General features: G+C 36.7%; 1 protein-coding gene across 3 annotated transcripts in view; it reads right to left on the reverse strand.

The window, feature by feature from the left end:
* The window catches only part of LOC126868699 (lachesin-like), a 266,628-nt gene that overhangs the window by 93,406 nt on the left and 146,178 nt on the right, over positions 1-27,044 (reverse strand). For all 3 annotated transcript variants that reach the window (XM_050624475.1, XM_050624476.1, XM_050624474.1), the window contains 2 exons: positions 21,931-22,089; positions 20,097-20,225 (listed from right to left, as the gene is read on the reverse strand). In XM_050624475.1, the coding sequence (XP_050480432.1) occupies positions 20,097-20,225; positions 21,931-22,089 (288 nt within the window). The remainder of the gene's footprint in view (positions 1-20,096; positions 20,226-21,930; positions 22,090-27,044) is intronic.

Consider the following 27,044-nt stretch of genomic DNA (forward strand, 5'->3'; position numbering starts at 1 on the left):
TCAGTTCCAATGAAACAATGGTAAACGTCTGAAATTAAAATTACTTTTAATTTGAACAGTTCCCGATGGATTTTCATTTTCTGCAGAACATGATTGACGTTCAATTTTTCTATGAATTATCGAAATATCTGGAATATATGGCGTGTAATGAAAAATTGTGTTTTAATTAAAATTACATTTCAACTTCTTGTATATGAGAATTCAAATTATATTTATTGGAACATTTTATTATTTTCCGTATTATAAAATTTCATTATTTATTACTAGGACTAACATTCCTCTACTTAGTGAGCATTATGATCAATATATAGTAAACATTTAATAAATATAAAACACATTCATAAATTGAGTCAAATCTGTTCAATAGAACGTATTAAAGCAGACAATTAAAAGTATTTATAACATTTTAGTGCGTGAATGGTTACATCAAATAAATGAAAAATCAACTGATAGCTTATTCCTTTTTTTCGTCATTTCAAAAATAGTCAATACTTATTGGAAACATTCTTCGCTTGGTAATCACTTGACAACTTGTAGGGGGAAACTTACGTGAAAAAATGTATCAAAGGATAACGTTCGTTTTAACAAGTAGCAAGGCATAGCCAAAAGACACTGTTCCGACAAAAAAGTGGAACGTGAGAAAACTTGGAACGCCTTCGACAGGAGAATTCTATATCCTTCAATGGCGTTTCCTCGATCCCCGATCGATTATATTTTGTTCGAACACGGTCAGCTTCTCTCGATCTCCAGGCCAGATTAAACTTTAATCGATTACGCAACAGAAAAAGCTCGCAAGCAAGGGAATTGAACGCAACGGGAGTTTGTGGAACTTGTCGTTACGAAAGTTTGCTTTAATCGCAGCCTAGAAAAATTCAATTAATAGAACTCTCGAAAGTATCCGTCTTTGATATGAATTAATAAAAATCTTTAATATATGAAGAAATAGTAATGAAATGGTGAAATAACTATTAAACGATAGTAAAGTAATGGAAAAGTAATTGATAAAAATTTTATGTAAATGTCGAAAATAGTCGTACGAATATAACGTGATAAGGTTATTTTCTTGTTTTTAAGAGATTCGCTGTTTTAGTCGAGTATACGGCATACAGGATTAACGAGCTCGAATTTTAATAGAAAACCGTAATGTAAACTTTTAATAGATTGGAATTCAAGATGTTCGTGATAAGCCGAGAATAATGGTACTCGTGAATGTAATTTAGAAATCCATGTCGGAAAAGCTAGTCAAAAGGAACGGACGGTTCATTTTTCTTCTTGAAGTATGTTAAACACACGTGACACGGTTACTTGACACGCTTTATATTATAACCAATTTTATACTACAACCCATGTGCAATTTGTATTATTGTAAAAGGTGGACAATATATTACCCATATCATCTTACTATTTCAATGAAGAGAAGAAGCTTTTTGCATTTTTACATTAAAATTTGTAGACGAAGCATATCAAGACTTTATTTATCGAGTATTCTTGTGACGCGGCTGGAATAATAAAATAAATAAGGATGGTTGCAGCACTTTTTAAGATCCATCATGATATTCAATAGCGACACTTGTTGACCTCCTCCCTTGGGATTCAGCGCCTCGAAGTTCCTCGTCAATATATATTTATAATATTTCTTTTGCATAGGCGATAATTCGACGCGGACGATGAATTCTGATTTACTCGGCATATTCTTTAATACATCAGCCTTTAATCTCCTCAACATGTGTGATCCGACTAGTTCATGCAACTTCTTCACTTGTTCTTTTTTTGAAATATCAGCGAATTCATTTTGGAACGCAGCTAAGTCATTGAATTTATTACGACAGAGGAAGTTCAAAAGATGGAACAATTCCTCCATATTTATCGAGTATTCTTCAGTCACTTTAAGCTTACTATTTGAGTCTTGTAACTTGCTTTATGTCGCTATACTACGTTCGTGTATGTTAAACTTATAGTCTTCATTTCACGATCCCTATCGATTGCTTACCACACTTTCTCTCATTCCGTATATTTTCTACTTTCCTTTACAGCCATTCTATCGAACATAGCTACTCAAAACTAATCAAAATCGTCACGTTCTATGAGAGAGTCATCACCGAGAGATCTTAATATCGTGATCGAGAGCTCGTCGCGAATTTTGGTGAATAGCAATTGAAATTTAGAATTTAGAATAACCCGCATAACACGCACTGTCGAAAGCTAGTTCCCTGGCGATGACACGTCGCCGCAGCAAGGATGCGCGCTTGTTGATGCAATTGTACTAGCACTTTATGCGTGCACGCATTGGGAGCCGATGCACGCCACGTTAAAGGCTATAACGAGTCCTCGTACGCGGCGATAATTGCAAGCCTCGCGTACACACGCGGGAAGCACGCGTGGATTGCATTATGACATGATTATTGTAGGCCTGGCCGGTGGCGATACACTGTAACATCACGACAATATAGCTTTCAGCGATACGTCACGCAGTGTGTCTACTCCATACGCAATTACAGCGCGTTACGCTTCGTCCATGCATATAAAGGCCACACTAGGGCGTTCAACGTGACTGTCCGATGGCCAGAAAATGTCCTGTCTTCCTGTTTTTTGCTTATTCAAGCTTAGTCGGTATCATATAAGGTGATTATATCAACAAGTTGGAGTTGCAATCTTGTTTTAGGTAAAGATGAAAGAAACTCGTGTAATTTTATAAGTTTGATTCTGATGTTATAAGATATTTTTAAATGGCATTCATGAAATACGAAAGAAATAAAATAAACCGAAGAGTAAGATTACATTATGCTATATTTATAGTAGGTGATGATAGAAAAGTTATATATTATGAAAAGGAAGTTGACTCTTTTACGAACATATGTAAGAGAATATGAAAAAGATTGTTCTTCGATCACTTCGACTTGGCAGCCTGAAAATTTAATATATCATTTCTAATCCACGTTGTGGATTTCCGCATTGAAATCGGGTCAGCAGAATGTTTTAGTCAATCAGTTAATCCATCGGGATTTGCCTGTGGGAAATATAATTATATCCTACGTTTCATGTCGTTTACGTTGTTAAATTATCCGACTTAACCATTCAAAGGTCACACATTGAATCAAATTAAATAATTATACAATTATATCAAATTAACATCATCTGCACTTGGCGCTTTACTTCATTGTATTTATTATCTTGTCTTATCAATATTTGACTGATTTAATAAAATTATTCCATTGCGGAGTACTTATTTCAAGCATCTGTATTTAAGTAACAGTATTAGATAAAAGTCTACGGATAAAAATATTCATTATCTTTTAAATACTAGATATACCTATCCGTATATTAAAAAACGTAATGTGTTACAGTCTATCAAACAATCTCAAAATTAGAATCGCCGCGATGGGGCTTTTTTCGAAATAACACATCGTGCAACACACGCACGCAGTGACCAATTACGGCGGATTATTGTCCCGAGGAACGCATTAGTCCAGCATAAAACGGCGACGCAAATGGAAATCGTGCTGCTCGTACATTGCTCTTTATTCTGTTAAGCCGAAGTTTCCTCAGAACAGCTTCAAATGACACGATAGCACTGCCACGAGTGCTGCTCGCTTTATTTTCAAGGCCGTCGCACGATTTGTGTGCTTGAATTCTAACGGTGGATGGTCACTGTGGGGTTCGAGCTTACTTCGAATTTCATAGTCGTTTCATTGCTCAACGCTTTCCCATTTTCACAACTTAAAGCGAAAGAGCATTCAGAGAATTCCGGATTGGAGCATTATCTTGCATCGAAGAGCTAATTTTTATTTTATTTTAATTAGTTTTAAAATACTTAGAGTAAAGTATTTCAATAACGTTGTTCCAAAGAACTTTATTAGAAATATGACGTTTGTTGAATTTTGACGAACAACTTCACATGTAATCATAAACCAAATTTCCATTTTCGTATGCTGCAAAAGTCGAACACCCTGCTTGGATGTTCGTAGCTCCCGTCACTTTCAAAATTCATTCTGGAATAACGAGTTGCACGATTTACATATGCTTTCACGTCGTGTGTAATTACATTCAGTTACAATTTATTCATTCATACCTGAAGCTCACACAAGAATGGTACGTAAACAGAAGTTGTGTCGAAAATAAATTGCACTATGCGATGGAGCTATTAGAACTATATAGCTATTAAATAATCAAACGGATACATAATTTTGAATTAGCAAAACGATTATTTGCAATTTGATAAAATACTAGTAAATGCGTTCGTCCTTAACCTACTTTACTGCGATTATTAATCTAACTAGAATTTCATATACTATGCTCTTATTTCTTAAGAAAATATCCGTTACGTGTTCTCCGAAATTGCGAACAAAGATCAGTGGACTAGAAACGAATGAGAAAGCAGAGCTGGCAATGGTCGCAAGTGTACGCAAGCGGATTGCATTACAAATGTTGTGAGCGGCTTCTGACCCAGTTGTAACGATACTTTAACGCTATACCATACACGAGCTATACATCAACTCATACGTCTATCGCACGTGCACCCTGCTCATGCGTACAAACATCAAGCCTTTTGTGGGGGAGCATTCAAGGAGAACAGGAAAGAGAGGAATAGTAAGGAAGGTCGCAGAAAGCGTACGATCACCGAACATAGCGGATAGAAAGAAGCGCAGTGACAGAATACTCATAGAATAATCCTGAACCTTTGTAGCCTCCTCTTCGTAGGTCAGTACGGGCCACGAAGAGGGGTTTGAAACTCAACCTACAGAAGAATTTTTTACATATTTTTATGCCCGACGAGCGTACGTAAATATTTTCAGAAGAACAAATCTCAATATTTGTTTATGCCGTTGGAAAGACAGCCACCTGTAAACGGCGGGGTACGCTTTCCTCTGTGATAGGGATTTATTGAATCATGCTATTTACGGAAAATAAGTATACGCTTTGATCAGTCTTTGGAGGGGAAAATTTAATGTGTGGTTTTTCTGAAAATATCTGTAGCTTTTATTTAAGTTTATTAATTAGTCGAATTTTAGATCTACTTATCAGTAAACTGCGAATTAACGGAATGATCCAGTGAGCGATATTACGCGTCAGTTACGAGACGTCTGATCATATACTGACCTGTATTACTTGGCGGCTATCTAGTCACATATTAACTTATATCTTGTGTTTTAGTTTCTCGCATTTTAATTATTAATAGCTAATTGTAACTTCAACATATTCACAGTGCAAAAGCTAAATCCACTAATTGTACATATAAAATACGCTAAGAATTAAAAATTCTTTCACATCCTTTAATTAAAGAGCGGCGTTAGCTTATTCCATGCACTATGCGTATGAGTAATTAACGCCACTGTTAATAATAATCACGCCTTGTAATTAATTATGCGGTAACGTAGGCGGCCTATGCGTGTACTGTACGGAACACGAAAGTTTTTTCATCTCGTAACGTAAAATAGTAACGGTAACATGAAGTAGATGGTTAGGAACATACATACACGAAGCCCGAACATGCGTGAAATAATTTCAAAAATCATACTTCCTTCGTAAACGTGACACGAAAGGCGGTACCGTGTCTGCGCCACTGAAAGTTGTTACTGGGTTCACAATTTTTCATTATTTCGTAAAACGTGTTCTTTCAAATTGCACCAAAGACGCATTTTCATAACATATTCCGTAATATTACACGAATTCAATCTCCGTTCGGTCACATACCGCATGTATAACGTGCCATTTTCTCTTTCCCGCTTTTTCCTTTTTTTCAGAAATTATTTGGAAATTTACGATAAATAGATTGTGTGTTGGATTACGTGTAGATTCCCGCATTCTTTAAACTAGTTTGAACAATTAATATTTTTGAATTGCATTACTTTCGTAGCAAAGCTGCAATGTAGAATATCGTTTAGAGTACAGTGTCATCTAAAAATCTGACAAGAATCATCGGTAGTCATATAAGTAACATTTCGCGTAAAATGTTTAATATTTTAATATCAAAAAAGACCCATATCTCAGCCAACTATACCCTCAGCCACCGACATCAGGGACCAAATATTAATCATAGAACACCCTCGAATAGACCCATCATTCCGAACGACCTCCATTTTGAACAGGTCAGAGAAAAAAATCACAGGAAGACACCACGGAGGAACATCGCCAGAATATTCCGTTGGAAAAATAAAAGCGTGGCAGGACGGTGCTGAGGGTGTGGAAAGAAGCATGCAAAGGTGAGACACGCGTGGAATAATCCAGAAAGTCATCCCTTCTCGTGAAGATCCTCGGTTCCCGCGTCGCGGAGGAGAGGAACGCATGCGGTTCCACCTCGAGGTCCCGTGGGTCTCGTCAGCGCGCCACCGCGTGATTTGTGAGACACGTGTCTACTCATTTTTATTTATTTCTTTATTTATTTCACACGGATCTTCGCGCAACACGCACATCGCCTGGTGTAAAGTCTTGCAGCGACTGTGGGGATGAGATAGTGCCCTCGCACAGTCCGCAGAAACCTGTCTGGATTCCGCCGCTTTTATGGAGCCATTGTTTCGCGAACCGGAAGATATCGCGCGTATACTTCTCGCTACGTTGTGTCTGCGTGAAAATGGGATGATTGCTTAGACGATAGCGTTGATTCTCAAAGTATAGAGCGAGACTACAGCTGAGTATTTTATGTGACCGATATCGTGCCACAAGAACTTTGTTCTTTAATAATGTGACTTTTTCAATTGTAAGTCGCGGTAGCATCATAAACATTGACTTATCTAATGAAAAACGATATATCTGACGCATATTGAACATAAAATGGGTATTTCCGTAGTAGTAAATGATAATAATTGATAAGCTTCTAACGCTTATTCGAAATACTATTGGATTAAGATAGATACGCTGATATTTTGATATTTTAAATCTTTTACATATTTATTCGAAACTCCGATTATTTTAAACCTCTTGTCGGAATCTAATAAATTTAGCCCAATATAGATTTATCGCATGAACTGTTATGGATGAAACTATTTGGGACACTAGAAGTAGGAAAAAGAATCTATAGGTGGGCTGAACGACTCAGTCAGTAAAAGTAGTCATACATTAAATTGAACACCATCTTGCTCGCGTGAGTAACAGGTCAATGACAATTATTAATACATATATATATATATATATATATAATATATATACATATATATATATATAATATATATATATAAATAATATATATATATATAAATAATATAATAATAATATATATATAAATATAATATATATATATAAATATATATATATATATATTATATATATTTATATGTACTAATAATTTTTTCTATGGCATTCCTAGACACGATATGGCTATTTTTTCCGTTCAATATTGTTATACTTAGAATTATCGAAAATCTGGTTAACAATAAAGTCCGAACTCCATTTCTGATCGGATACACTGAAATCTCGTTCCAGTTACTGTGATATCACGACCTCAATTATTAAGGATAGAGGAGGAATTCCATGGCATTTCCGTCATAATTAGAATCGGGATTTTTCCTTTCCTCTAGAAGTTTAAAATAGAAATGTGGACAGAAATTATTGATCATACGAACAGGAAGCTAGTCGTGTATGTAACATAAATTTTATTTTATCAGATATTCTCGTTGAGATGATCCTAATCGATACGCCTTCGATAAAGTAAAGGAAGTAGGAACAGCGTCATATTGATCTTCATTGATCCTTCATTCTACTTCGGTTATTTATTCTTTTTCTGTTACTTACCACGTATGGTAAATTATTCTTTAAATGAATAATTTATTTCGTTAGAACCAAGAGGTTAATTAGTATGGAGGTTAAAGATGATGGCCGACGCAGATATTTGCTCTAAAAGCAGGGAATGTAAAAGGAGATTGATCGCGATCGGGTTTTCGATTTATATTCAAATTCCGAACGCGCTAACTTTTCCCCTGCTGCGACCGGATATCGGATCAACTCTCACTTTTCTCGTGACTCGATTGCGTAAATCTACTTTTGACAAGTGTCACCTTTATCTTTATTACGGAGAAAACTGAAATTCGCTACGGCCCAAAAACTGATTTACTTCCTTATTGTATTCGCCATAATGGATCGAAATAATACAATTTGTTATTCGTATTATTTCCTACTTCGACATGTAATTCGACTTGCCCACTGCAGCAACGCGCTCGGAACAAAATGGAAGAAATAAAGCTAGAAAAAATTGGATAAAAGCTAATAGCTTCGTTTTTCATTCGACTTTCATTTACTTTCTTTCGAAACATTTTTAACAAAGAGAAGAGTAAAACGACGAAAGCTCTTTCACGTGTTCAAAGCATCATTATTGCATTACACTTTGCTACAGCGATATCAAAGAAACAACGACAATAATAGCGAAGCAACAATGAGAAGAAGCGTGTGTACAGGCTACGAACTAATTTGAGGCGTGCAAAGCCGTAAAAATTCAACGCCTCTCAGAATTCATACGCGTCGTCGGGCGAGCCGTATTCAAAAAGAGGAAACAAAAGCTTCTCTGGCAAATCACTCCGTCTCCCTTATTCTCGTTTTCGTCCCCGTTCTACCCTTTTTCGCCGTTATATTCGCGGTTTTTCGCACACAACGGGGAAGAGTCATGAGCACAGAATGCACTATTCGCGCGCATTTTCAACGAAACAACAGGCTCGAGATCAAAAACGTTGCCGTGAAATCGTGGCACGCCAGTCCCTATACTTTCAGGGTTAAATGTCTGAGCTGGTTTTCATTGTCGCCTGTTGCCGATTTAATGGTCTGCTCGAGGCTCGCTTTCTTTCGCTCGCTGTTCTAGCGCGCTCTCCAACTTTCCGTTTGTTTGTTCGGATACGCAGTCATTGAAAAATGTGATTGCTTAATCCATTTCTTGGAATAATAGACACTTTACAGAAGCACATTACGCAAATCAGACACGCAAAAAAATGTCCACAAAGTAAGAAGAAATAGTGTATCGATTTCAAATTTTGTAACACAGCATGATCATCCAAAGTATGTTCCGAAACCACCAAGCAATAACCATACAACTCAGTGCATCTCTGGGGCAGAAACAGGTGATTCATCTGCATTAAATACCGCGAAACTACGACACCCAGTTGCCTACAATAAAAAAGGGGGTTTCTACGTTGGATCCGTAGTAACGTGTTCCAGCACAAAAATAATTCTCGGCTGGCGCAGACACCGTGCAAAAACGCGTTTCACGGCGAAGAAGAACCGGAAGAGCGCCAATATTTCATTGTATCGCGTGACACTCGCTTATGGAACTTCTCCTCCTTTTACTCAATGCGTAAATAGCGTCACAATTCTGACGTGAATCAGAATCATCAGAATGTTTAATTAAGACAATTTTACGTCCAATATATTGTGATCATTGAATACCAAATAATTTCCGGTAAAATTCCAAATCGCATTACGTTTATCGGCTATATCTCGATAATTTTGTTATAGAAAAAGAAATGATCTTTGCTGGTGGCATTCAAATTCATAATAGCGAAAAGATTTTGCGATACATATTGCATTGCTTTTATGCGTGGGAAGCCTTAAAATTCTATTGTAGTTTTAATTATGTGACCCACGTACATAACAATATATGATACCAGATATATAATAATGCATATGCGACTCACTTACAGGCCAGCGGCCGATTTTTAATTTAAAGGACAATTTATAACACAATTTTTATATGAATAATTGAGTTATAAGGGAACTGGCTGTACATAATACATGTATTTTATATACGACTATTTAATAAAATAAAATGAAAGAACAATGAACGTATCAATACTTCAATAGTATTGTAAGTAAGTAAATACATCTCGAGCCTAGGTGTTCGACCCAACATGATGCACCTCTACTTCGAAACATCGATGAGAAATTCCAGCCAATTACGAATTCCCTATTGTTAAAAAAAAGTTTAGTCTTTCGTAGAGAACTCTGATTTAGCATGTTTCACGTAAATCGATAAAAACTAAGACTTTTGTAATTTAATTCCCTTTCTATTTCACAAAACAACGCTTTACATGAAAATGTTTCCTCTCGAAAATTCAAGCGCTCTTAAACGTGCAAAAGGCACTCGTAATCGTCGCCCGGGAAAGTCTATTTCGATTTTAACTCAAAAGATACCGAGGCCGATTGAAAGGCGCCCATACGGATGTTTTGATAGCAATTAAATACTCAAGCTGGATGATAACCTACATAACTAATAACAGCTGGTAGTTTCCTGCGCGAACATAGTTTCTTTCGAGTCGTAATACACTTTGCTCTCGAGTTCCCTCGGATATATAGTACAACTACTTTAGCCTTGTTAATAAAATATTCCACCAGATGGCCAGGTAAGAGTCGTTCTTTTCTCATTTTCCTTCCTCCCTTTTTTTCACCCTTCTTTCGTCTTCTCTATTATTTAATCGCCCACCCTACTTCCACGCGTCGACTAAATTTTGCCTGCAAGGATACTCCTGTTCCGTGAATACGGTAGATTATAGGATGGAACGTCTTACTCTGCTCTCTTACGTTTATCGCGAATGAACGCCGTCCCTGAAACTGAATAATTTTCACGATTAAGCTTAACGACCGCCCCGCATCCACGCGAGCAACACGAATTAATTAGGAAAATTCAAGCGAACAAAGTAACAATCGCGTATCGCACCGGCTCTTCAGTTGGTTATAGTTGAATTCAAGATTCGTGCACGGAGGTGGTATATTTGTTACATAAAGGGCATTGAGAAAAGAGAAATAAAATTTTCTACTATTTCTATTATTTTTATTTGGATTAAAAAAAAAGGGGGATATCACCGTTTGAAGTGGAAAGTAACTAGAATATCGATTGTCGAATACAAGACATAATCAGAATCAATTTTATATCACAGTGGGTATCTGGATATAAGATACTATATTCGTATTGAAGAATCTTACGTGGGTAATATATCGCAATTTTTAATGAATATTCTAATTACTTGAACGAATATGTGCATAAAGAAAATAAAAGTTTCTTCTATAAAAACAAGAAAAATGTATCAGAATTTCATTTAAATATAATCCTCGTTAAATATTCTGCTTTTAATTTATCTGTAACGGTCTCGTTAAATTAATTGGGACAAGCAACGAATAACGAAAAAATTCGCTCGTCTCCTTCCGAGATTTTTAAAAATAAATTACAACTTACAAACTGACCAATAAAATGGTGGATAGCTCGATAAGTATTTTAATGCGATATTATAAACAGTCATATGTATGAATCGGCGTATTATTTATTCTATTGCGTATAATATTTAAATTGATTTGTAAACGTTTCCACACGGAGCTAATCTCTAATGATAATATTATCCAATGAATAAAACAATATTATGGGTACACAAAAATTAAAGTTTGTCGAATGGATTCGCACTTTTGACTAACATCTCTTTTGCCGTGAAGTACGTAATAGAATTCTGTTTTGTGGTGTTATTTAATCACGCGATAAAGTCAGCGACTTGCCTCAAAGAGGATGTTTCTTTGCGCGAGAAACAGGCGAGTCTTTCGTTTAATTGCAGGTCACTCGTGTAATGTCCTAACATCGTCAAAAAAGAAAAAGAAAGAATAATGTGATTCAAACGACGAAGAACACACGTACCTTCTATAGATAATATATCGCATAGGGACCTGTTCACGTCACATCCCTTTTGCACCCGCATACGTTAATTTATCAAAACCTTAGTGCTATACGTCGTACTATATGCATATTCACGAAGACGAGAGGATATTAAGGTTTTCTTTGCGATACTTGTCGTCGGTCAACAACGTTAGTATTTGTATTTCAGATTTGAGTGCTCATCGTATTCAAAGTTTAAGAATTTAATGAAAAATCTGTTTATAGGTAAGTTAAATATCGTATATTCATTTATTTTTGTATAATTCAATATTTATTTAATATTTTTATTTATTTTAGCAGAGATAGTCTAATAAAATAATGTGTTTTGTGACAATAATAATGATAATAATAATGTTTCTTGTAAACTTTCGGTGAAAAAACATATCTAAAAACAGTAAACTTCCTCTTCATTATACTGTACGATCCTCACGCCTTTTCGACAAACACATGGCATTTAATGTACTAACAAACACATACCTTCGCACCATTCGTTCATCCGAAGCAATCCCCATTCCTGTACAAACTTCCTCAGAAAATTCCTCGGTAGCTTTCCTATACATCAAAACGTAGAACGCAGCAGCCTGCTCCTTTCGTTTCCTTCCCACATTTGCTCACACATAATCTCTTCCTAGTCTCCCGCAAACACTTCTTAAAACCTGGAGTAAGGCACGCTCGCGGCTCTTCACGTCCTCAAGAGGCAAACAGCAACGGGACGAAGAGAGAATCTGTAGATCTGTTCTCCGACCTGGACCACGTCGTCGCGTCGTTTCCTTTCCACGCTCCACACAGAGTACGTACAAGAAGTTGGCCGAGTCGGAGGAAAGGTAAAGGGAAGGAGAATCAGCGAGACACGTTAATGAGTTTTTCGAGGGACGTGCCGGGCGCGGAGACGATCGACAAGAGCCGGGAATTAGAGGCAGTGAGACTCGAGAAAGGGAGAAGGGCCGCGCCCGTCTGGCCTCTGTGAAAAAAAAAGAGACAGAGGATGAAGGAACACGAAGCCGTGACCGCGGCTCGAGATCGATCTCTTCCACTTTTAAATTTAAATAAACGCCAGCTCGTAGCCGATAAGGCTCTGTGCTCTCCTGTCCTACCGTCTCGTGCAGTCTCAGTAGCAATATTTCTTCTTACGGGCTCGTAGGTGGCTAGGTAGGCGGGTAGGTGCCGCGACAGACGTGGAAACACGGCCGTAAGATCGATATCGAGGGAAAATCCGATCATTATTGTGCTTCTTTTCAGTCCTAAAAGGTTTCCGCGGCAGCTCCCGGGACTCCTTTCGCAGCAGTAGAACTGATTGAAATTTTTTAGAGAACCATCCCCCTTTGCTCCCCACTTGCGCCTTAGCCCTATTTCCTCCTCCCCCTTTTTCATCGTTCTTTTTCTTTTTCCTTTTTCTTTTTTTTTTTTTGGTATTCGTCTTCTGTGGCGCTTGATCGAATAATGGAATCCTTTGAGCGACGAGGAAGCCCCACCCGCGAATTATGATTTGCATGCGCAAAGCGGATTTCACGTGCTCGCGGTATTGTGTGTGCTCTTTTGCTTCGATAGAGGGGTAAGTGGAGGTTTAATTAAGTAGGGGAATAAAGTTACGAGTTTATATTTTTAATAATGAATGAGTCGTAGTTTTTGGGTTTGAAGTATCGTTCTTTAGTGTCGAAATTATTAGATGGTTTATATTCTATAATTATTTATAAATATATGCCGTCAAGTATTTAGAACCATATCATATTCTGTAAAATTTTATCAATTTTTATCTAGTTTTAAAAACCTTTTTCTTTCTTGAAGGATACGAATAAAAATCCCTCTTAAAGGTATTACATACTCCAATAAACACCGATCCTCAAACCTGCTTATAGACATGTACCACACGATCTAGTTAACCGCCCAATACCTACAACATGAAAAACCCTAGGCCGCCGACCGAACCATTTTATGCGATTGCGTATAAATAGCTGGCGAAAATGCTTCGGACCTAGAAAGGATCGTTCGTGCAAATTTTCCAGATCTATTCGGAGGGTGCCGGGATGTGACGATTGATTGCGAATTCACCGGTAGATTAGCGTACCACCACGAAATCACATTTTCGTTGGTTCAAGGAGCAGATGATTTCGGGGCTTTAGCCGGATAAACTGAAATCGATAGATTCAAACAGCGATCTGTAATATCGGCGAACACGCGATATGCGTTGCGAGCAGATTTCCAATTTCCTCGCTGCCGGACTATTAAATTACAATCGGCAAACATGATAAGCACGGCGCTCCAAAGTAAAATGAATATTTCAAGGAGGCATCGTTTAAATCAAAATGTCAATCCGCGCTGTGGCGTAAACCAAGAACGAGGAGGAAAAAGGAAGAGAGGAAACAGAAAACAAAATGAAAAAGATACTTGACCCGGTTGCGTTATCGATGTCGCTTATTCCACGGTTAAAGAGCGCTTGGAAATGCGCAGTCAACGTTTACCTGACAAATGAAATGCGATTTTGTGGACTTTTCAAGTTTATAGATCGATCATGAATCAAATAGAAAATCTACTTGAAAAATCAAGTTGACGAAAATAATAAAAGAATCGTTTAGAAATTTTTTTGAGAATTTCTGCCGATTAAGTCGAAATCAAATACTGCAAATATCAATTACGCGTAAAAAACGTTTAAATTTGTTGAAAAGATTGTATCTGATACGCAACTCCACACACCTCGCGGTAATTTTGTTTTTGAGTTAGTAGGTGGCTTAATTTTTGCCACAACACGTCTGTCGGTATGCGGCTCGTCCTGCGTAGATACGGCACGAATTTTTCTCGTTGCTGATTTTAATAACAGATTACCACTGGAACCACGGCAAGGAGCAAGGAAGAAGGACATGGAGAGCCGAGTGCGAAGGGTGCCGAGAACGAGAGGAGGGCGGAGGCTGAGTCACTGCTTATACGTGACTACGTCGCCGCATCGGTACAACCGCCCCCTTTCCGCTTCCAGCTCCTTTTCTAAGTTCAACCCCTCTACATTCTCCCCAATGTCTTGCAGTTTCGTTACCTTCGACCCCGATATTCGCAAGTCGATAAGTTCTTTCGAACAGATTAAGCTCGATTGGAAGCATCCTTTTATACTTTCTTTTTTGTGATAAGTTTAAAATAATAAAGGAGAAAAATTTTAAAATATTCTTTTATCGATACATTGATTAGGATGATTAAGGCCAACCTTTTGCTTGAAATTTTAATAATTTTACGATTTACGAAATACTGAGCTATTATATATCATTCTGTGTTTATCATTAGTATACTTTCTTTTCGTGTATTGTACAATACTTTCATACATATATGTAATCCACGTAACTAGACAAGTCTACCGTTTTTGGTTATATGTAGGGAAAGATATTAGAGAAAGAACGACTTAAAGAACTACTTTTTCAGGTACTAATCTGTAAAGTACATTTGGGATTTGTCACCCTTTAATGTGGTTCATAAAGGACAAGGAAGCAGATTGCACCGTTCAAGATATTTATTTGATGTAGGTACATTACTAGCTACAATTACTGACTTTAGTATCCGGACACCCTTTTTTAAAATTAGACCAGACGACTTGAATTTTTTTCAGAAGTTGAAAGGACTAGTTTACTAGATGATATGTAAAGAAAATTTTGAAAAAATTTCAATTGATCGAAATCGTGAAGAAAATAGTACAGATCGCGTCTTATAATTCGTTTATCTGAGCCTGTAACGAAAATTAAAAAAATACGTTTTGTAGATTTATGTCAGTTGTATACTGATGCTAAAAACATCGAAATCGCCTAACGTACGGACAAGACAGACCAAGGTAATTTGTACAAATTTACACAATGTTAAACTATATATAATATTTTTCTTGTTTATAGTTTCATAATTATATCGTACATAATTATTATATAAAGTAATTGTTATATCGATAGGACTAATAGTGTGTTTGTTCTATCAATACACGCACATGACAGTATCGATAAAACTTACGGCTAACAATTCAAATTGTATACAATATACAACATCGGAACCGTATACCTGAAAAGCAAAAGCCCGCAATGAAATAAAATTCTGTTTGTCAACGATTAAAACTACCCAGAGGTCGATTCGCATATTCATTCGCAAACTACCTTCGCGCAACTGAACAAAACCTTACGTACATCCATATTCAACGTCAATTAGCCGTGACAATAGATTCGTTGGGAAAAAGATTGAATCGAGAAAGGTTAAAACACGTATAAATGATTAAACGGTCTTTGGGCAAGGAGGCGGTCACAGGTGAAAGCCGAGCCGGGGTCTCGGTTCATTTTCCCAACAGATTCATCCCGTTTCGTCCTGTGACCTTTCTGCCCCACGAGAAATGACCATGTCCCGTCGGCAGATTTGCCTACGCGAATCAAGCGCAACCGTCATTAACCGTGGCGGCCATGTCCAAATTAAAAAACGTCAACTTACTGGACTTTCGCTCGTGCTCCTACCTTTTTTCCCTCTGTCATTCTATCTTCCTCGCTTGCTCTCGCTGCACTCCTTAGATTACGTGCGATCGATAACGGGCGCTTTTCAGAATGCTGCCGCTGTTGCTTTGATACGTTATGCACACGGTTCCGACGTATACGCGTTTTTAAAAACGAATGGACACACTCTGAAAGAATAAATGGGCCGCGCTTCGAGGGATGCTTATAAAGGATTGATTAAAGCAAAGCACGCGGTGAGGAAGAAAAAATATAGCGAGAGGGGAGGGCAAAGCGTCAGAAGCAAAATCGCGGCATATATCTCGTTATCACCTACGCCTCGTGACTGAATCTGGGAACAGTGGTAAGAGGCGGATCGAGAGCGATTCGTTAGACTCGCCAAGGTGGAATCTTGTTTTGTATTGGAGCTAACCAGTTAACTGCGTTCGACGTGTATACATGTCAATGCAAAACTTTACTTCGGTACAGTTGACGTATACACTCGTCATGTAAAATAAAAAATTACCATTTACTATAAAAACTAAAAATTTTATTAAAAAGTAATATAAATGACATTTAGTGGTATTTTTCCTTTATTCTACCAGTAAAACTATTATATATTTTATAAAAAAGACAAAAAGACTTAAAAAAATTTTGATTATTTGATTATTCTCTTTGGTATACCGTTTATGTTCCGTATAATGTATTGCTTTTTGTAAATTGAATCGATTATTTTCCCCAATGCATCAGCTATTCCCCAAATTATTTTGTGTATTTTACTGCGTATATCAGCTATTCCCTGAATTGGCTTGTGAACTTTACTTTATTATTTTTTGACAATTCTTAAGTTTTTAATAACTTGTTTTGAATAAAAATGTAAGACTTCCTCGTTTTGCTTTACTTTTTTCGTAAAATTTACAAAAGGAGCATTTGATCTGCGCTTGACGTGTATTACTCGTAATTGCTTGATATAGCTGTGTAATCAGCAAGGAATTTTTGAAACTAAACTCCGCAGTTAATGAGAAAATTGGCAATTTGGAGAGCAATCGTGTGAATCTGTTTTCTCGGATCTCTGCATATTCTATATTGTATGTCAAAAGGTGTATATTGTTTCAATAAATCTTGTATTAATCTTGAAATATTAGGTCATCCCATAAGTTCGTGCCGTTTTTCGAGCGGTTATATATGTTATTTTTTTTAAACACCTATGAATCGTTGTCTTAGGTATTTTCAGAACATTTGACATCTCTTGAACTGTCAAACTTCGTGATTTTTCAACAAGATCCTGAATTGTATCTTCGTCTGTCTGAGGAGGACGCCCGGAGCGTTCCTCGTCTTCTAAACGGAAATTCCCAGTTGTAGAACGTTGGAACCACTTCCTACAGGTGCGAGATGAAAGCGCATTTTCTCCGTAAACAGCACATATGTTTTTCGTGGCAATTGTTACAGAACTTCCTTTCCGAAATTCATATAACATGAGATGTCGAAAATGGATACGCAATGCACTCATGACTTTTTACTGTTAGAAGTCACTGTGTTCACTATATTACGATCTTATACCCACGAAAATCTGCTCTAGCCTGTTATCGATCAGCTAAGCTCAAGTGCATTGGTCCCTTATCGCCGTATGTTTATAGATCGACACATGAAATGTATACACAAAAGTCGGCACGAACTTATGGGATGACCTAATAGTTTATCGCAGTACGTAATAAAAAATTTTATTGTCACCTTAGATCGCTTTAATCTACTTCAAATGTTCACGTGTATATACTATGTATAAACATAGAGAAAGATTAGTTTGTAAAATTATTTCCTTTTTTCTTTTCAAAATTACTTACTATGTTTAAAGCAAAAGTATGTTACCGTAATTCGCATCACTAAGCATGCAAATTTCAATTTAGTCAATTCCCAAATATTTAGTCAATTCCCAAATATTTATCTTCATCAGCTACACAATATGAGAACGAGAGGAGTTGATTCAGTGGTACGTGGCATGCGCAGATTCTGCGGCGAATTAACCATTCCCACTTCCATTTAACTCAAGCAACGTGTTCCTTTGACAGTTGAGAAGATTCAACTGCATCTGCACGAGACTTCAAGAAACCGAACGCAATCATCTCGATGTATTTATCAAACACGCAAAGATAAATTATTTTAATGGACTATTGCAGTCTAGAGTTTGAATCGTAGGTATTTAATATTTAAAATAGAGATTCGCGCACCTTCGACCACTTTAACTTCTTTGATTCTTTCTTTTTCAAGCAAAATCACCTTGCGATATTTCACGATCCTTTATATCCACGGAACTTTCGTTCAGAGAAATATAACGACGATATCCTATCGTGATACTTTTCAGTATCGTAACTAATTCGTACTTCTTGTGATTTCCTTCGTTGCTGCATAGCCAAGTGACGAATTCCGAACAACTTGATAAGCATAAAAATAATCTTCTCGTTACGAAAAGCTGGTTCCCAGCGTCCTTGGAATGCTTCACGCAGAAAATTATATTTTCTTTCCATTGCAAGTTTCTTCTTGAATTGGGGCCCGCGCCGGTAATGCATATCGCGGACAGAACTATTACATTACTCGATTGCAATTTGACTTCAAAGGGCTCGGGGTAATACTCGTTGACAAAAGCCTTTGCCCGGGAGCACCGGCTACAAATGGAATTAAAGGACGCCTAAAAGGATAATCCTCGGCGCGCATCCGCTGAGAGATCAGGGGCAAAAACATCCCCCTCTTTTCAACCCCCAGACCCGGTCTGGCTCTGAATCGCAATTCGACGCTTCTTTACGGCGCCGCTAAATTAATTAGTCTCGCTTTAACTAAAGGGATAACTCCTTGGTTTTCGTCTCTTGGATGGCGCGCGCGCGCACATGCACGTGGCTCGGTTTTCTTATAAGCGAACGTGCAACAACGAAACCTGGTATTCTGCGTGAACCTTTGTCAGCTTTTTTGTATTCGTTTTTTTTTCGTATCTCTTATCATAGCTCTTTGATAAACGATGGACAACTTAGGATGCTGTACAGTCTTTTTTGCCAGTGAATTTCTTATATTCCATGTGAAAGAAGAGAAGTTATATTAAACTGTCGTTTAATTAACTTGTCGGTTAACCCTTTTTCTGTGATTAACGTCAAATCGAATATTTATCCTTCGATAATATCGTATTATAAAAATTTCGGATGATATGTCATAGAATCTTTTATCGACAGCTTAAAAATGGTCAAAACGTCGCGTCGCGACAAACCGTTTAATACGACCTTTCGTCGGTAGTAATCGAGCTTTCAAGAAAAGGAAGTTGATGTGACGCAGGGAACGCTCAGTATTTAGAAGGAGCAGTAACGTAACAATAGGCAAGCGTATAGGATAGAAATGGAGTAACAGTGTGTCGTGGTTCATCCCGAGCTTACTTTTATATCACACCATCCTTACTCTTCACCCTCTGTACTATTCGCGTTTACTCTTTCGCACGAGTCAAACGTGTTTCTCTTTCTCAGTTACAACCGTTGTCTCTCACATATCCCCTCGCTTCTGCTCTGCCGAGAATAGAAGGAACGAACCGCTTTGTAAGCGGTAAAGAGGCGCTTTGTCGCCGGACACCTTTCTCTATTATTAAATTGTATGTTCTTCAACTCTTTAGCCACCTTTGCGCTTCATGTTTCACGTTTGCGTGTTTCGGACAGATGGAGAATGTTTGCGATTGTATTTTCTCAATTTATATAGGTTTTAGGAATACAGAATTGATTTTAGAGATAGACAAGAAAATCAGGAGATGAAGATATTACTTAGATTAATTAGAAATATCAATTTGTTAGTTATTTAAACTTTTTAAATAATCTGAACCGCATTTGGTTTTTAACGTTTGAGTTAAAGTTCCTGGTTTTTCCAGTTTGAGTCAATTTGAGACATCTAGAAGCTTTCAAGATTTTTACATGTATCTTCCATTGAATATTGATTATCGAAAGTTAAAAAAGAGTCAATACCGCCCAGAATGAAAATCATTACGAATTTATCAATATATGAATTGAAATAAAAGTTTCACTTACAGTCGACGGAAACTTTGATCTGTTTGCTCACAGTCGGAGGGACGCCATTCGTTGCGATGCATAAATAAACGCCCATGTCCAATCTTGAGATCCGTGTGATTTCCAGCGTCTCGCCTTTCCACTCCAATACTAAAAATGATAAGCGACACTTTAGCTTGACAGGCGATTTTGGCGCTTTTATTTTCCCTATCCGACGTATCCGGCGGAATAACCACTCGACAGAGTCTAAAAGCTAATTTTAGTTAATTGACAAACCAACGAACAGAGGTGGAAAAAATGGCAGGGAAATGCTAAATGTATCTGTCTCCATACGAGTTCGTTCTACTATCGCAAATTCCAAGTTTTTCGAGCCTTTGTTAATTCTAGAAATTATATTTCTGTATGTCCCGCGTTATTTTCGAACTCGGTGAAATTTGCTTATAAAATTATGTGTACTATTTTCAAAAATAAAGATTGAAACTGATTTGCACGTAATTTTTATTCCATTAAAACATAATTTAGTAGTCATGGATAAGTAAAATCATTACTTTCTAACACATTGAAATTCTTTTACTGAAAAGAGGATTGTAAAACTTTTAAATCGAAGTTTACCAGTCCTCTTTATAATATAATTTAACCGTGTTTGCAAACATAAAATTAATTTTGCCACCTGATGAACACGTTAATTACACTTTTCCAATTTCGATATCTATATAACGCTTCCTGTATCGCATTTAATAAATCCTATTATGTTCGTAACCGGAATTAAATTTTTGATTTCTTTAAATAACAGGAGCGCCATCTCCGATGGTTCTAATGCGTTAATTTTTATGAAGTTGAAATTCTACATATCCGTTTTAAATTCCTCCGACACACCGTGGCATCCCTTATTTACTCCAATAAATTAATACGCTTTCTGAACCGCGAAACCGTGTAAAGACTTCAACGCATCGTTCTTCAAAATCCGTGGCCAACGTAATTACGCGTTACAAGATTCTCACCCTAGCCGTTTAACGACATGGAATTCGCGAGTTCTCCGAGTCCTCGGAATTACGTGACGTGTTAATGAGAAATATCTTTCCCTTCGTCCTGTTTTCATTAAATCCACTGTCTTTTGACACGTTTACATTTTCTCTCCTTCTTTTCAATCTTCCTTTGCTCTTCTCTCCACGACCCTACCGCACGATCTTCTCTGTGATTGCGGCAACACAGTTTTTGAGGTAGAGCATGTTTGATCTTCGGATAGAAGTCAAACGAATGTCATTATTTTTAATTGCAGCGCGCTTCTACCCCCCCGAATTTTTCGAAACACGGTTACGGATCGACGTTGGTTGTACTCTGAAGAGAACATCACATCTAAAGATTACAGATTGAAAAGGAACATACGGATAACTTAGATTTAGGTGACAATCGTTCAGACTTCTTGCGAAAAAGACAAACATATCACATTTTATGCTATAGTTAATAACATTTCAATAATATTTCAAATAATATTCATTGATTCACTGTAATTTAAATTTACAAAACAACTAAAAGTCACCCTATATGATATTTCATATATGACAGGAAAACAAAGCGAACACAGGACTAGAAAAACAGAAGAGAAGAGTACATGAAAAACATACGGAGAAAATAACCATTGGGAAAAAACTAGTAAAATAACGAGAGCAACTTTAGACATAAAAATATTATCAAACTGTAAAATCGAGTTATAACTATAACGGTCAATTGCGATATTAAATTATCGTTTCAAGTCAAACTCTATCATCGCAATCGTATTATCTATTGCTATTACATCGAATAGATTGTTGTAATAATATTTATTCATGATAAGTCAATAATAACGTATACTTACCGGAATACGTTTTGTTAATTGAGATCTTTGAACTATCGTCTCTTTTCCAGCTTATAGCTGGTTTAGGACTTCCAGTCGCTTTGCACGTTAGACTCACATTCGCACCTTCTCTCACAATGACATCTGACGAGGACTGATAGTCCTCTATATTTGGAGGCACTGTGAACAGAAACATGTTTTTGTGTAATATTTGTCCATTAATACAGTTACATAGATTAACTCACTCATAATCAGTTGCATACTTATCCAAAATAAATGTTCTCTACATGTCTGCGAATATTACATTTAGATGAAATACAGTCGATCTTCGAAGTTCGAACATAACCCGTTCCAGGAAACGGTTCGATCTTTCAGTTGTTCGAATTTCGATTTAAGTTTTACTATTTGATTTTATTAATTGAATCAATCCGTTTCAGACATTCAAAATTTACTCAATCTTTTACATTTTAACTGCCTATTTCAAAAGATCATATTGATAAATAGTAAAAAAAACGAGTTTCAATAAACTACTACCAAATCCATACTTTTATATTTATTGATGAGCTCCTTTCTATGTTCTATCTAAAATATAAAATATATACGACTTCTTTTTTAGCATTTTCAGGTATCTTAGGTATCTTTCATTGATAAAGTTATGAATGGAAATCATTTTAAAAAATACATAAATGTATATGAAAATAACTAAATGATATAAATGAAACGGTTGAAAATGCTATTATGAACAATTGCTGAACCAATTACAAAGTCACAAGAGAACTGCACACGCAGTGAACATAGCCTTGTTTTCCTCTTTTCTTCTCAGCTAGCATTTCGCCTGACCTGGGCCTAAACAGAGAAATAATGCAGCCACGTGACGGTTACAAGACAAGTGACTCTTTATCCCTTTGTTGGAGCTTCGAGTTTTCGTTGAGTTCAAAAGTCGAATTTTTCTTGGCATTCTTATTTGAACGTCGAATTGTTCGAACTTCGGGCGTCTACTTTATATTAGTTCAAAAATTGATTTAACATAGGTCAACTTGGTATAAAAATCAAAAAAATACTGAGAAATCTACGAGAACAAATTATATTTGGATCTGCGCAAGGCACCACAGTCTTTGACATAAATCAAACAGTAGATCCTTTTCATCGAGCAAGAAATACATTTGAGCAATGTCAAGCAGAAAGTCGTTCGCGAGCACAGCGTCAATCGCGATTGACGTGTCCGCAATTGTGCAAAAGAGCGACATCGAAAAGACGAAGGCGTTGGTCAGATCCAAGAGCGGTCATATAATAAAATTTGCATGACACAGGGTCGGCTTCGAGTGGACCCAGGTCAAGAACGCTTCAAAGAACAGGCCAACCTCAAGGATGAGTAAGAAGTTCTGAATGGCATTCTTTCACATGCAAATCGAATTCAAAGTTAAAAATGAAAAAAGGAAATGTCTAAGGAGGTAAAAGAAGTTCGGTTCGACGAGGTCGCAAAGGGGTTGAAGATGATGATACCGGAGAATCCAGTTACAATCGCGGAAACGTTCGACAGCGGGGCTCGAGACCGGTATGAACAGACAGAAGGGCAAAGGAAACGAGAAATGCGGCCAGATGAGACGAAGAGGGAGGAAATCCCCGTTAAAAAGTCGTAATCACTGACGATAAGAGGCCCTTTCCGTGGAGGAGAAAATGTCTTGGAGAACAGGCTCGTCGCCTCGGGGACCACGATTACGGCTTGAAAACGTACGATGCGGCGAAAAAGTTTTGTCGCAGTTTCGCGTTCCAACAGGCATTTTGCCGAATATTCCTAGTTTTTATGGGAACGAAAGAGTTTGTTCTTTCGTCTTTTTTAATCTCCTATTGTTTACCGACAGTTTTGAGGTATGTTTTTTTAATTTTTTATTCGAATTCGTAGTCGTTCGATATAAAACGACTTTGAAAATGGTTGTTTTTTAATTTGCCTTTGAATTCGTTTCAACCTTTGTTACCTTCGCATACAGTCACCGTTTTCATTTTTCTTTTAATTACTCTTATAAAAATAAGTTTTTAATTCGAATACTTCTCTGAAAAAACACTTACTTACAGTAAATACAAGACTTCCACGCGAAATTATAAACCTTTTGTCAATTCTTTTGTTGTAAAGGAAATTTATGAGGACTCGAGCGATAGTTTTACAAAGACAATAAAGACTTTCTGTGTCATCCCTGATTACATGGCTCTTCTTCGATAATTACTAAATCTAGTTAGCGTCCGGATTACAGGTACAATCCTGTGTTAACGTACTTAGTAACCGACCAAAAATCCCTGCCTCCATTCTGATGAATACTCGTTGGCAAAGATGCGAACAGTTTATCGAAGGTAAACGTGATAAAGTGGAATCGATATTGCGGCCGTGAGATCGCCACGTATAATTCAAACGACGATAAGGCAAATGACCATAATGAAACCTCAAGCAAATCCAATTTCCATGCGAATCGCCGCCGATTGTTATCCAAATGACAAAAGCAAGCCACTTCTGGTGAGTAAATAAACTACCAGAATGGTCTAGTTAGAAAAATTATGAAATATATTCAGTTTTTAAATATCTCCTATAGTGAATAAAAAAGAAATTTCTATAGAGATATTATTGAATTATATTTAACATATGTCTTCTGTTCTAAATGAAATTTTCCGCACAAAACTCGAATCTTTGTTCGCATAAAATTCCGTTTATTGTATCGATAAAAATATAACCGCAGAATTGAAATTTACAAAAGTATATAACATTAAATTTTACTCTCATTCTATACTATATCCAACATTGCAACGTTACATCGTACAATATTAATTCCCCCAATCTAGAAATCGTTATCAATCGTTATAAAAGCAAATTAAAGAACGAAGCGTGGATTTAACATGTAACTTGTAAATTCACGTATATACCTTTATAATTATTAATAACGTTGAAGATTTTTACAATTCAGTAAATTTTCACCTGCAATGTATTAATATTTTTATCCATTGAAGATTTTACAAACGCGACAAGTGTTAATGAATAAACACATTAACAATTATCTAAGTGATTCATTACAGGCTGAAAGAGTTTTCCACGAAACTGAATTGATTAGTGAAAGCGGGACCGAACGTGGTAAAAGACATCGCACAAGAAGATTTGTAACCCTTTTCAATTATTAAAAAATTATATGTTTATACACGTGCACACGTGTGTTTTCCTTAGATTAGTGCACGATTATAGTAGCGTTTTTCATTTGTAGATATTATATGATATGACTACCAATCAATTTACGATTAATACCATTAATGATTTGATGTATTCAATCTGGCGTCAGTCATCGGTGATTTGCGATAGTTTAGTGTCATTTGATCGCATGAATTATTATATTAATGGAACTAAATATTTACAAATAATCATGAATATGTATTTAGGAATATATCATTGAAATAATTCTATGTGCAATACTTGCATTTTTATTCCTGCAGTTCAACGAAGATTCGGATAATTAATATTTTCTAAAGTATTACTCTTTCCTGAAACAACATAAAATAAAGAAGATAAACGGATCATATCTAGCATAGAAGGAAGCACTTCGACATTATTAAAATCGTATCAACGTAGATTGATTTTTCATGGAAGATTCGTGGCTCGTTAGTTCCAGAAACCACTGGCGGAAAACACACTGTGCTTGAAAAGGACACGGTATTAAAAATTAATACAGCACAAGAGAAGTATAAAATTGTCGTAGAGGAAGGGGATGCTTTTATGCTCAGACTGTAACAGCTAAGAAGACGAAGACACTACATTCCTCTATCCTTTTTATCCTTTAATTATTTGTTTTCGTTGTGATTTATTAGACTATTTCTACACATAAATCCTGCACAAAATTGCTGTGCAACGAATAATTGTAATTCAATGAAATCCTTAATGGTGTGTTATTATTATTAAGAGTATAGTTATTTTATATTTCAGTCAAAACTTTATTCGCAACTCAATATTCCTACGATATGCTTTGGAACCAAGCTGTAACTCAGCATTCACACTTCCACTGTAGGTTCTTTCGTCCGGAGCATCGACAGACTGCATTTTACGACTGGAGAGAAAAAACTTCCTTTCCGATCGAATACTCTTCATGAGTGTTCTTCCATTAACACGTGAAGCGTCAGACTGCAGAGGAAGGGTGGGGGAAGAGGCTTAATTTAAAAGTCTAAATGCGATTCGAGCATCTAAGCGTTTCCTGGGTAAACCGGCTAAAGCCTTGACGATCCTCTCGAACGTATCCTGTTTGTGTGGAAATTTCAGCCGATCGTTATTCTGCGGTACACGAATGCGGCCGACTCGCGGAAATAAATAACAAAGACAATTGTATTCAATTATATCACTGTCATATTATGGGAAAAGATATATATATATGTCGTATCAAGAGGAGTAGATTGGCATCTGTCGTCTGCATCACCGTGTGCGACCAAAACCGGTTGATCGAAACAGACATCCGTGGTTCGCATGATTGGTGTATAAATGCCGGTCCAATGAGATATATTTCACTGGACCATTCACGCTTAGTTTTCGTGTAACACGCCATGACTAATTATTATCTTTTCTCGAGACTTGAACGCAGATCGATCGTCTATTCGTATAAAGATATTACGTTAAAAACAGTCAAAACAGTCAACATATCGATACGTACCTAACGACTCACGTATTTCAACATCTCGTGTGCCGAGTAAATGAGCAAATTAAGCAAACGCGCAAAACAAAGCATCACAATGATTTACGCGCTGATTCGTTCTCGTACAAACACTGAATATTACATCTTGCTTGCAATTTCCTAACGCTGCATGATTTTATCACGTAATTCAAATAAAACATGTTATATTATATTTATAAAATACACTGTCAAACACGTGATAATTGTACGCGATTTTGTTGAGCAGATCTCTCTTACTAAGCAAAAGCGTGAAACGGAATTCAATCGATGCATCGCATTTTCAGAGAGAAATCAAAATAAGAGAGTGAAAGAAAATGCAATAGGAGAAAAGAGGAAAAGGTCACGCGACAGATACGGTAACGCGAATATTGAATTATTCCATTGGAAATTAATCGCGAAAATACCCATATCGCGACGCTAAATCGCGTATCATTCATGTAACCA

This window comes from Bombus huntii, chromosome 8 (assembly GCF_024542735.1).
Source record: "Bombus huntii isolate Logan2020A chromosome 8, iyBomHunt1.1, whole genome shotgun sequence".
Lineage (NCBI taxonomy): Eukaryota > Metazoa > Arthropoda > Insecta > Hymenoptera > Apidae > Bombus > Bombus huntii.